This window comes from Onychostruthus taczanowskii, unplaced genomic scaffold (genome assembly GCF_017590055.1).
Source record: "Onychostruthus taczanowskii isolate IOZ18803 unplaced genomic scaffold, ASM1759005v1 scaffold13, whole genome shotgun sequence".
Taxonomy (NCBI): domain Eukaryota; kingdom Metazoa; phylum Chordata; class Aves; order Passeriformes; family Passeridae; genus Onychostruthus; species Onychostruthus taczanowskii.
In genome coordinates this window covers 8,876,733-8,888,752 of record NW_024498462.1, presented here as the reverse complement: position 1 = coordinate 8,888,752, position 12,020 = coordinate 8,876,733, and the positions used below count along the sequence as shown (strand labels likewise).

The 12,020-nt window shown below is 48.5% G+C and overlaps 1 protein-coding gene across 1 annotated transcript in view; it reads left to right on the top strand.

Moving 5' to 3' along the window:
• GPC3 (glypican 3) overlaps positions 1-12,020 on the top strand; it is a 138,425-nt gene that overhangs the window by 82,262 nt on the left and 44,143 nt on the right. Inside the window, exons 4-5 of the mRNA XM_041396598.1 lie at positions 2,752-2,885; positions 5,567-5,692. Of these exons, the coding sequence (XP_041252532.1) occupies positions 2,752-2,885; positions 5,567-5,692 (260 nt within the window). The remainder of the gene's footprint in view (positions 1-2,751; positions 2,886-5,566; positions 5,693-12,020) is intronic.

Here is a 12,020-nt window from a genome sequence, read left to right as displayed (position 1 = left end):
TGCAAATGAGCAGGCAATCTGTTACTTCTACTTTGGCTCACTTTATTTTAAAGTTCAAATCTCAGCCACGTTTTTGTTTGACTAAAGGGTGACAACTATTTCACTGTGACTTCACAAGATGGGCTGCAGGGTTGGGGTTTTTTCCTGAAAAGGTTAATTAGTGCTTGAATAAATAAATAAGTAAAAACTCGGTGGAAAGTTGGAGCAGTGCATCCTTCTGTCCGCAAAGATTTCATCTGCTGTCCCGTGTCACAGCTAACACAATCCACAGGAGGGATGGCTGGACTTGGTGATCAATGATTTGACTTGATCAACCATTGAACTCAGTGATTGTAGAGGTCTTTCCAGCCTTATTCATTTAGTGAATCTTGGAGCCTTGGTACCCAGATGCTGTGTGGGGCTGTGAGGATGCAGCTGAGCTGCAGCTCCTGAGCAGGACTTGGGGGCAGAGGGGCTGAGCTGCCTGCAGTGCTGGGTGGCAGATGAAGGATCCCCACTTTGCTGGGTGCCTTTGCTGTTTGAAGCAGCTCTCGGGTGCTGCCATTGTTCACGCTGTCACTCTGACCCTCCCCTCCTATTCAGTGCCTCTCTGCATCCTTGGGGAAAAGCCTTGATCCTGGACTTGCTGTTCTCTCAGGGTTTGGTAGGTTTTGCCAGCTGAAAACTGGGCTTTGGAAAGGAACTGGGGGGATTTTCACAGAGCTGGGGAGAATCAAAGGGAGTCATCACAAACAGCAGCTTGAAGTGTCTGACCTTTTCCCACTTCTCCACTTTATGTGAGCGTTCAGAGCATGGGTGCTGCTTTGTGGCACTGCTTCCTCTGTACCCACTGTCCTGGAGCTTTTGTGTATCTTGTGTTTTCCTGGAGGAGGTTTCATGGCAGGTCTCATCTCTGACTTGGGCAGAGGAAAAGCCCACAGAGATGCCCTGAGCATCCTGACACTGTCCTGCTGGTCTGCCCTTTGCAGGGACAGTGGCACCAGCCAGTATAGAGAGGGCACTGGATGTCCAGGCCCATTCCACAGTGAGGGCGTCTCAGATCCTAAATCCTTCTCCAGGTCTCCTGTTGTCCTGTGATATCCTCCTATTCCTGTCTGCTTGCATCAGGGGACTACCTGTAAACATTTGAGAGGGATGAGTGCTAACAGAAAGCCCAAAAGGCAAATAAAATAGCCCAAAATGTGATCCATTTTCTGAATCCCTCCCTCCCTCTGTTTTTGAGGCCTGCCAAGTGATGTAGGAAGGGCAGTAGAGCTGATACATTCTTTTGCAAAACTTGGTTTTGGCAAGGCAGAGAGGAGGCACAGCCGAGGGAGGACAGAAGAGGAAAAACAGGTAAGATGCTGCAGAAACTGCTCCCCTGGCAGCTGCAGGAGGAACTGCTTTGGCAGAGGAAGCTGCAGGTGCAGAAGGACTGGTGGCAGCATCTCTTCCCACTGTGATGTGAACAGAAACTGCAGTGCCCAGCTCCCAGGAGGTTTCTGTTTTACTCTTTGTTATACGGCAGCCTGAGCAAACAAACTGTGCTGCTCTTGATAATGAAAGAGGTGACATTACTAATTTATTTGCCCACCCAAATGTAGGATGTAATAGAACAGAATTAATCTCTTCTCTTTACACATCAGATGCTTGTAGCTTTGGGTGGCAGGTGTGCTTTTAACCTCTGGTGTGCAGCTCACTGGGATTGCCTTGAGTCAACGTGGTGTGGAAATAAATGAGGTGCTGCAAGGAACAGGCATTTCATGGGCATGTGGTTGGTCCCAAGCCCGAATGTGGGTGGTGGGATGAGGCTCAGAGGAAGTCAGGGTGCTGTTAGCTGTGGTGCCTTTGTGGTCCCCACAATCAGCCAAACTCCTTTCACAGGCCAGCGTGGGTGAGTCCTGCAAGAGCAGCACAGGGTGGATCTAAAGGAGACTTTGACAGTGGCAGTGGTGCCACAGGGGGACAGATCTGCCTTGACAGTGTCCCAGAGAAGGAAATGGTGGCAAATCCACGCACAGCAGGGACTGCAGCAGTGGCCACTGCTGGGTCAGTCTTGGGACAGTGGCCATGTGAGGGAGCTTGAACAGAGGCACTTTGGATTCCTTCCCTCACTGCTGCAGGCAGTTCCCAAATAATCTGTATGCTAATGAGCTAATTTGTGCCATTAGCAGAGCCCTGTTAATCAGGGCCTCCCACAGCATGACTGGGCTGTGGCCCCAGTGCTTGCTGTATTTTAGGCCCTGGGTTTTTTAATTAGTAGTAATGTGTATGATGCTCATCCCTGGGCATCTGCAGTGCAGTCTGTGCAGATGCTGAGCTACCTCAAGATAGAGAACCAGGGTCTTAGAATTTTCCTTCAGAGGTAAGGTGTTTGCTAAAAGTCTGACTGGAGGGCTAGAGTGCAGAGCCTTGAGATGCTGTGGTGTTCAGGAAGGAAGGAGCAGGGAACATCTCAAGCCCTCTCCTGCCAGCCTAAGTTTAACTTGACACAGGGAGATTTGCCTGTCACACCTGCAGCTCAGGGGTTTTGATAGCCACAGGGGCACTTCAATGACATTTTGCCTGAACCTTCCTGCATTCCTTCCCCTTTATACAAAAGCCAGGTTGTAAGCTTAGGACAGAATTTTGCTTTCAGGTGCTTGCTGAGCTATGAGCGAGATGGGGATGACAGGAGGATAGCAGCTCATGTGCAGGTGCCAGTGTGCATCTCAGCTGTTTCCCTGCAGTCCCAACACTTCCTCTTCACACTGCTGTGTTTGTGTTTTCCAGATCAGCCGGTTGTGTGGCCACGCTCAGCAGAGGCAGATTCGATCAGCTAATTATCCAGAAGACCTTTTCATTGACAAGAAAGTCCTGAAAGTGACTCACGTTGAGCAAGAAGAAACTTTGTCGAGCAGGAGGAGGTGAGAATGCTCAGGCTGAGTGTGGAGCCTGCTGGATGGGCTACAGGAGCAGCCACCATATGGAATGGCCCTGTGGAAGCAGATGGAAAAGCTCCTTATTTCCCTTACCCATAAATCTGGCTCTGAGCATCAAGAGCTGCTCTGTGGCAGGCTCTGAAGTGCAATGAGGTGTCCACGTGGGTTTTCTCACCTCGTGCACCCAGGTTAATACACCAAATGCCTTGTCTGGGTTTCTTGGGCACTGTTCTAGTGTATGAAATACGGGTGTAGTTATGGATAGAAATGGTCACTCCAGATTGAATTGTTATGTGTTACACTGTGTGTAAGTAAGGGGAATGTGTTTCATGCTTTTTGTGTAGTGTTTTAAGGTAGTTCAGAGATGTTAACAGCCTTGTACTGAATATTTTCAAAGGAAGCAGATGCCTCCACTGCTGGCACTGTGCTTCCTTCCCCATGTAAGTAGAAGCTGTAATTAAGCGGGCTCACACTGATGTGTCAGGGAGCAGCATCTCCCCTCTGGATCTGAAAACACACCCAGGGATATGCAGTGCCTTTACTTCTGTCTTGAATAAAAGAAAAATCCCTGCGGAAGTGAAACAAGCAAGCTGGGCAATTTAAGAAACTGGCAATAGACTAAGTTGGGTGTATTTCTCTCTGAAGACTAACAGGGCCACATTCTTGATACTGTTCCCATGAGATACAGCACCAGGGCTTGCATTCCTCCCTTGTCTCAACACGTCGGAGGTTACACAGCCCACAGCCCAGGCTCTGACAGAGATGTCCTTTGAAGACTCTGAAGGCTCATGAAATCTGCTGAGATGAATTACATGGGTTCATACCTGCAGATAGGAGGAGTTCCTCCCTGCCCTGCAGGGAGCTCTGCTCCCCAGGAACGTTTCCTTCTGCCTGCTCTCCCCAGCTCTGCTGGGCTTTGTGGAAGAGGAGCAAGGCAGAGCCTGGGATGTGAGGAGCTGAGTGCCACGGGCAGTGAGGCTTTTGCGTGGGGCTTGCCATAACCGATGATCCAGGTCTCACCTCATTTTGGCTTTCCAGGTGTTGGCTGGACCCTGCCCCACTGTTAGAGCAGGAGAAGGATGCAGGAGGTGGTTCACGCAGGAGGCTGAAGCATCCCTTGGATTTGTGCAGGGGCTGTAGGCTGAATTCCCACCCTTCGGAGGGGCTCTGGCTCATCAGACAGACCTGTTCATTTGCATGGGCAGTGCACGGTCGGTGCACAGGATGTGCTGGGTGGTCAGACCCCTTCCTGCGGGGCTGTCCCTCGGGGCTGTGCCGGCCCCACCGCGGCAGGAGCTGCTGGCAGCCAGCACAGAGCTCAGCCTTCCTTCTGCTGGTGTCGCCTGCCCCCAGCTGGCTGTCACGGGCTCTGGCTGGAGAGGGAACCCACGGCATCCCAGAGCAAGGGGGAATGGAGGGAGCTGGACACCCCCTGCACGCCAAACTGCCTGACACCGCAGGGCAGCTCCCTGTCACAGCTGGCAGGGCACGGATACCCCTGTGCAGCACCCGGGGGATGCCCTGAGAGTGCTGCCTGCTCCAGGGGCTAATTCCTCATCATTCCTCCCAGGGAGCAAGGAGGCTGAGCAATACCCCCTTGCCAAAGGGGGAAATGTGCTGAAACCAAACAAGACAGCTGTGAGGCCAAGTCTTACTGCCTCCAGTCCCTGATATTCATATTATCTTACTTCTGGTGTTATTTACCTAATTATATCTGCTACTGTTCCCTGATGACAGCTGCTGAGTGTTCCTGAAGAATCAGAGCTAGGCTGGGGGAATGTCACATCCCACTCCAGAGCTTCTGTCACCTCTCTGGAAACATTAGGGACCCCATGGTAAGCCTGGGATCCCTGATGGGATCTGGTATTCTGGCCCTCTGGACCACTGCTGCAAGTGACCAGCTGGAGATCCTTGTTGCTGGGAAGGGAAGGCACAGGGTTGGGATGCAGCCTGATTCACATCCCCTCTGTGTGGTGCAAGCACTGCTCCTGTAGCTCCTCTGCCTTCTGCAGCAGAGCCGTTTTGATGAGTGTAACCTGTCCCTTTGAATGCAGACTGTGACCCCTTGGCCAGCCCAGTGCATCCCTTGAAATCGTGTCCTTTTGATGGTGCAGCATGAAGCACAGCCTTAGCCATGTGTACAGGTCTGTGCTGAGAATGTCAGCTCTGGACCACCACCAAAAATGGCACCTGCCCTTGCAGCAATGCTGGATGGCCAATGTCAGCCAGAAAAAGCCCCTGAAGGGGCCTCTGTTGCCTTCTGCAAAGCAGAGGGGACACTAAAGCCTGAGCCCTTGCTGCTCAGATGCACCCCATGGATGTGTGGCCTGAGCCAGTGGCACCTTTCCTTAGGTGCTGTGAGAGTGCAGAGACTGTGTCTGACTTTTGCCTGGTGCAGAGTTGGGCTGAGGTTCTGCTGCCCCCACCACATCCCTCCCCATCACCAGTTTTGCCCTGGGAAACATGGGTTCAGCCTTTGAATGAATAATATCAAGGAAAACCAGAAAAAGCTGCTTTGGTTGGAAATAAAACTGATGCTTCGGGTTTGTTTGCACCAGCTGCTTCAATGTTGTGTTTGTGTGGCTACCTTCACTGGTTAAAATGCACCAACCTCATCTTCTCTTCTTCTTTTAAATGAGCACCCATTTTTTCTCCCTTTCTTCTAGGGAACTGATTGCAAAGCTGAAGTCCCACAGCAGTTTTTACAGCAGCTTGCCAGAGTACATCTGCAACCACAGCTCTGCTGTTCAGAATGACACCCGTTGCTGGAATGGGCAAGAAGTCGTGGAGAGGTGAATCACAACTCCCTTGTCCTCTTTCTTCTCCCTTGTCCTCCTCCTCCTCCATCCTGCTCATGTTTTGTTAGCCAGGCACAGGAGCAGTGTGAACAGGGCATGACTCTCTCCTTAGGGTCCTTGTGCAGAGCAAGGGTCCAGCTGTGCTGCAGCTCAGAGGGATGTGTGAGGTCTGCACAGATACAAGTGGTTGTGTGCTGCCCTCCACTGAGTTCTCTGTGAAAACTCTGCATCCACGATGGGATTTGGTCAGGGTGGGCCAGGGACAGGAGAGCAGCAGCAGCAGCTGGACTCTGCTCCCATGGGAGAGTGCACCACACTCCTCTGGAGCCCCAGCAAGGGCGTTGTCCCCGTGCACTGCAGGGCTGGGGGTGCCTCCCGCCAGGCTTGGTGCTGTGGCATCAGGACAGCGTGGTTGGCATCCCCTGTCCCACCCAGGGAGGGACAAGGAAGACTCCCTTGTTGAATTTCTCCATGCTGTGGCTCTCAACTGGAAGAGGTGAGGACCACTGAACTCTGGTGGTGCCACTGCTGCCCTCTGACCACCTTCCCCCCACCGAGTCCTGGCTGTCCTCTCTGGATGGAGCCATTCCCACCAAGGTCCAGCTCATCCTGTGGCTACTTTGCCCTGCCCCACTCACCATTTCACTCCTCAGTTTTGGTGGAAATTGGGGTTACAGAGGCAGGCGTGTGCAGGCTTCATATCATAAAGAGGAAGCAAGTGTTAATAGAAATGAAGATTTTTCTTGCAAAAAATGCCCCTTGGGAACGTTAAATAATGTGGAAATAGAACTTGGAAATGTTTTTTTATAATTATACATAAATCTCCTCTAATCACCCTACTTTGCAAAGCATCTTTTGCTATTAAGTAGTTTGCATAAGGGAAGAAATAGAAATAAGATCAGGAAGTGGTGAAATGTTGAGATATTAATTATGACTTCTTGATCAGTAACTTCAGGTGGTAATTAGCCTGTACTTGCAATACTGACCTGAAACACTGAATAGACCAAAATAGCATCAAACTCTATTTTGAAAAAAAATGACTCAACATCTAAGATCACACACTGACCTGAAACACTGAATAGACCAAAATAGCATCAAACTCTATGACTCAACATCTAAGATCACATGCTTAGTAAAATGTACTTAGGTTGCCCAAGGAAAAATGTGTCCTCTGTTGGTACTTATTTCTGGAAAATCTTGAGTTTCCATGCCTGAGACATTCAGTTGGAAAGAAAAAGATTCTTTCAGTATCATCTCACTGATTGTTAATTAAAACTTCTGAAGCAGGGCTGCAAACACTGCAGCTCTGGGGAGGGGAGCTGGGGTGAGGTCTTGGCTTACAACAATTCCCTGGGGTCACAGCCAGTGGCCTTGGTCCTGCTGATGTCACAGCTGGGCGAAGCGGGGGCAGTGGAAGGGTGTGGAGTCCAGATCCTCCTGCAGATGCAAATTCAGAGCTATCTGCAGATCCAGCATGACTTCAGGTGATAGATGGCCTTCAGCTTTCTGCTGAGAACACCAGGGGACCATCGTGGGCACAGTATGGCACGTCACATAGGTGCCATGGCATGCAGGGGGGAAAGGCAGGGAGAGGATAAAGTCTCTGTGTGTGAAGGAGGCACCAAGATTTCAGCCCCTGGCTGTTGAGTTAAGGAATAAATCCTCTACTGTGCTTGAAGAGCCTGTGCCTTTCCACTCCTCTCCCTGCCCCCTCTGATCTGTTGCACAGATATCACCACCTCTGCCAGCTCCTGTGAAATATTAGAAAGAGTTCCCTTACAGATATCAGAGATTTTGTTGTGAGCAGGGAGACTTCAGCTAAATAAAGCTGAGCTAAGACAATGGTCAAGGGTGCTCTTCTCCCAGGACCCACTTGCAGAATGTTTCAAATAGAAGGAAAGATGTAGTAAAAATGTAGTTAAAATGATCTCTACACTGGCTGCTTCATGTGCTTTGACTTCCCAACTTGGCATCTCTTTCAGAGTGTCTGGGAGGATTCCTGAAAATCAGGAGCATGTAAGGTAACAGTGCTCGAGTACCCCAAGCTGCCAGTTCCTTTATTTCAGTGTTTTCCCCAAGAGGGAGCCAAGCATCTGTTCATGGTGTAGCAGCTCTTACTCGAGCTATTCTGAGAATGTGTGTTATGTACTGGAGAAATTCTGTTCTCCTGCTGGACTGGTGTGTGTCTGTTGGTGATCAGACTCCATCTTGCCACTTCTTGCAAGAAATTTGGTGTGGTTTGAATACCTCGTATTAATTTCAGGCTGCTGTCCTAGTGCTTGTTCCACATAATGTGGTGGCTGCCAGGAAGAAGGATGGAGGAGACATGGTGGGATGTCCAGGATTTGATTGTGTTCTTGTAGGGATTGTGGCTATTTACCTCTGGCATTTCTAATGTAGTAGCTGAGTGTTCATTAAGTTAGAATAGAGCCCTACTGATTTATCCATTTCTAGACCTCCCTGTCATGACAAAATTTGTTAGTTATTCTAAGTCCTTTTCCTATAACATGTTAAATCAAGCCTGGAATAGCAACTTCACAGCCCTTGCCAGTGCACCCAAGGAGTTGATAATACCAGCAATGTGTGTCCTGTTATTTGGTGCAAACAGTCCCTTCTGCACCCTGCAATCCTCCTCCTGTGGTTTTTCTGGTTTGATATTTATTCTGCCCTGTTTACCCCAGTGCTTTGTTACCCACAGGCAATGAGAGTTTCTCTCCTCCCCATGGACTGGATGTGCTCAGCATCTTTCCACTGTGTCTCACTTCCCAATTTGAGCCTTGGACCATCCTCTGTTTCCTCCTTGCTCTTAAGCCCCTCTCAGTTTGGGGCTCCAGTGTAAAGCAGCAGGCTGGAGTATTTTACCCTGCTTTTAATACCTTGTGTTTTGGTTTTTTTGAAACTTACTTTTTGATCCTTTGTGATCATTTGCTTCTCCATGTTGGACCATCTAATGGCACAAACTCATCCTCCTTCCGAAGGTTTGATCTGTGGGTTAATGGTTTGATTGCCATCCCTATTGTGGGTTTAGGGACATGGTGCCTCAAAATGACTGCCTGCAAACAGTGGTAACCACACAGTAAAGTTGGATTTCTCTGTAATGCAGAGCAGTGCCTTGTGTCTTTTACTGTGCTTTTGCATGGTTGAAGAACATAAGCCAAAGTGGGAAAAAAAAATAAAAGGCAACACATTCCTGCTTTTCACACTTTTCAGAGTGTGTAAAAACACACTGTGCTTTTATGGGACACCACAAAGGTTCACAGCAAAAACCCACACTGCCTAAGTGAGGGTTTCTGGGATGCCCTTCCTTTCCTCTGTCTTCATGGCCCATCCTCTCACCAGACCTCCTGCAGGTGGTGTTAGGTGGTGAAATGTTGTCCCTCCTCTTATCCTTATCTCCATCCCAAGCAGGAAAAAAACAGAGGATGATTCTTATCACCAAGTCCTGACTGAGTAATTAGCTCATTTAAAGCCTTCAGCTTAAGTCAAGTAGGTGATGAGATATCAAACTCACCTCAGTTTCTATGGGAGCTCAGTGGTGGAATCTGAAAGGTGATTCGAACTTTATATATAGTATCAGGGGTTTGCAGCATTTAATACTAAAAGCCTATTAAATGTAGATTCTCAGAGTTTAGTAAGCTGCTTACATGAGTATATTCTTTTGAAGCTGTTCTGAATAGATTGACAGCAACATCTGCCCTCTGCAAAACTTGCAGGCACATTAAGGCTTACTGTTAGATACTGCCATTTCCAAATTTCTCAAGACAAACGTGTACGTTAATCCAAATCACCAGCATAACTCTTGTTTTCTTTGTAACAATTCTAAATTAATATATTTTTAGCACCTTGCCAGATTCTCTTCTTCAAGCTAAAAGTCTCATGTTTCCCTGCTGTTGCCAACGTACTGTGGTTTGTTTTAATCATACAAATCATAAACAATGAAAGCACAATTGGAAGCAAGACAGAAAAATGAGATTCTGTAATTGGAACAAAGGAAATTCCATGCCAGCAATAACCCTTTAGTTCATGAAGGGTTTGGTTATTTCTGGCAGTGCTGCAAAATATCTGATCCAATGGAATCCCCAAAGAGGGGGCTGTATAACTTTTCAAGCCCATAAAACACAGCTTTGTAGCAAGTATGAGCTATAATGAAAGGATAGTAGGCAAATTCAGTGGGTTATTGAGTGGCCGTGATAATTTCCAGAGTATTTCAGAAAACAAGATAATGAATCTTCCTCTATCCTGCTGCTTGGTCTCAGATTTAGCCAATTTTTCCATAATCTACTTGTCTGGAACTGAAATAAGAATAGAGGGAGACTTCAGGCTATCAAGTCCCATTGTTTTGTTGTGAATATTCCTGTTTTTGCTGCTCCTTCTGAAGTCCCATCTCCCTGAGACCTCAGGTTCATGACCAAGGCATCACCTGCAGCACTGTCGCTGGCTGTGAGCTTTGTGTGGGGCAGCTGGGAAGAAGCAGCTCTTCTCTTGGCAGGGAACTGACACAGCAGGGTCTGAGGGGGCTCTCAGAGGCTTCCAGGTGCTGGTATTTGGGAATCCAGCAGAAAATGGTTCCTTTTTAGTTAGGTGAGAACACTCCCCACTGAGAGCCTTGGATCCTCCTGGCTGCTTTTGAAGCAGCTTGTTTGGAGCTGCTGGTGGTGTAAATTGACTGCGGCATCACGAGCTCTGCAGTGACTGCAAGGACTCTCTGCAGGCGAGCAAACAAAGCCAGGAAGGCACCTGAGAGCCTCACACCCCACCTCTCCACTGCTTCTTGCACTCCCATGATACAGATGCCTGCCTGTGGCCGTGGGATAGTGGGGACACATGCCCCATATGGGAGAGAAGAGCTGGGGTGGACCTGCACCCCACACCAGCCATGTCTGGGATGGTGTGGGACTGACCAGATGTCTGTGGACCATCTGTCTTCAGAGAGGAAACTGTCAGGGAGAGAATTGTCACCTCTTCTTGGAGGCCTGTGGGCACATCCAGGAGTTCCACCCTGACTGCAGGGCAGGATGAGTGGGTTGGAAACAGCTTTTCAAGTCTTTTGGCCCCCACTGCTGATGTGACACTGAGGTTGTCTCACTAAACCAGAAATTAGCAGGGTCAGAGAGTAAAATGTTCAGTGGCTTTACCACTGTACCCACCTTTACTGACCCATGAAAAAACCAGTTGGAGGTAAGGGCTGGGTTCATGTAAGGAGGGGGGGTGGCAGAGCTTTTCTTGCCTTTCTCCCCTTTTTCATTTCTTTTGCCTCCTATGTGGTGAGGACTCAATGTCACCAGTCCACATAATCTGTAGTAAGTCACATCTTGAAATGCAGAGCAGCTTTGGGGGTCTGGAGGAATGTTGCTCTCTCAAACTCAGTTACTGACTCTTGTGCAGTGAAACCTCTGTGTTGTGTCTGTGTTGTGTTTGTCCCCCACCCACTCTCTCTGACAGGTATAATTCAGTGAACACAGATAGTAGAGGGAGAGCCTGTGAGGGATACTGTGCTATTTAAACTGGAGATACATTTGAATAAACAATTTGCAACTGGAAGGCAGGCATAAATTAATTGTTATTTGAATGACACACTTACTTTCCTTTTTCTAAAAGGTGTAATTCTTTATGTTTGACTTTCAGGATTACTTTCTCTAAATCACACAGACATTGCAGTAACTCACCTCAAAGCTAGCAGGGCTGAGTAGGATGAACACACATCTTACACTCATTGCCATGTGTTTAAATAACATTTGTCATCTTGTCTTCTCTGCTCTGAAATGAAAGCTTGGAATGAGCTGCATTTGGGCTGGAAAAACCAAACATTCACAGGAGACAGTTGTGGATGGTGGAGAGGAAAGGAGAGGAAAATCCCTCAACTTGACAGCATGCTTGGGCATTTATGTCTGGGGGATGAGGAGAAGCAGGAAGGGTCTGCAGTTGTACTCTCCCCACAGAAACCTTCAGATTATTGGTGTTTTTGTAAGGTGGTTGTCTTTAAAGTAATTTTTAATGAGGGCTGCTTATCAGCACATTTAACAATGTGACATTTGTGTTTGGAAAATACCACATCCCCAGCAAGAGCCCATACCCAGGGAGCCCAGGCAAGGAGATGCTGCTTGACGCTGAGACACGTCAAAGAGAAAAGTATTTTGGGCTTTGCTTATGAAGTGTGAGCCAGACCGTGCTCATGTTGCAGCTCTGACACCCCTTTGGCACAGAGACCCCCAGGGACTGGGGTGGGGGCCTTTATCCTCTGTACCTGTTTGCTGTTCCACGCTGGTATCAGTCACCGTGGCAGAGGCACGAGATGGGTTCGTGAAGTGGCACAAGTGTCCTG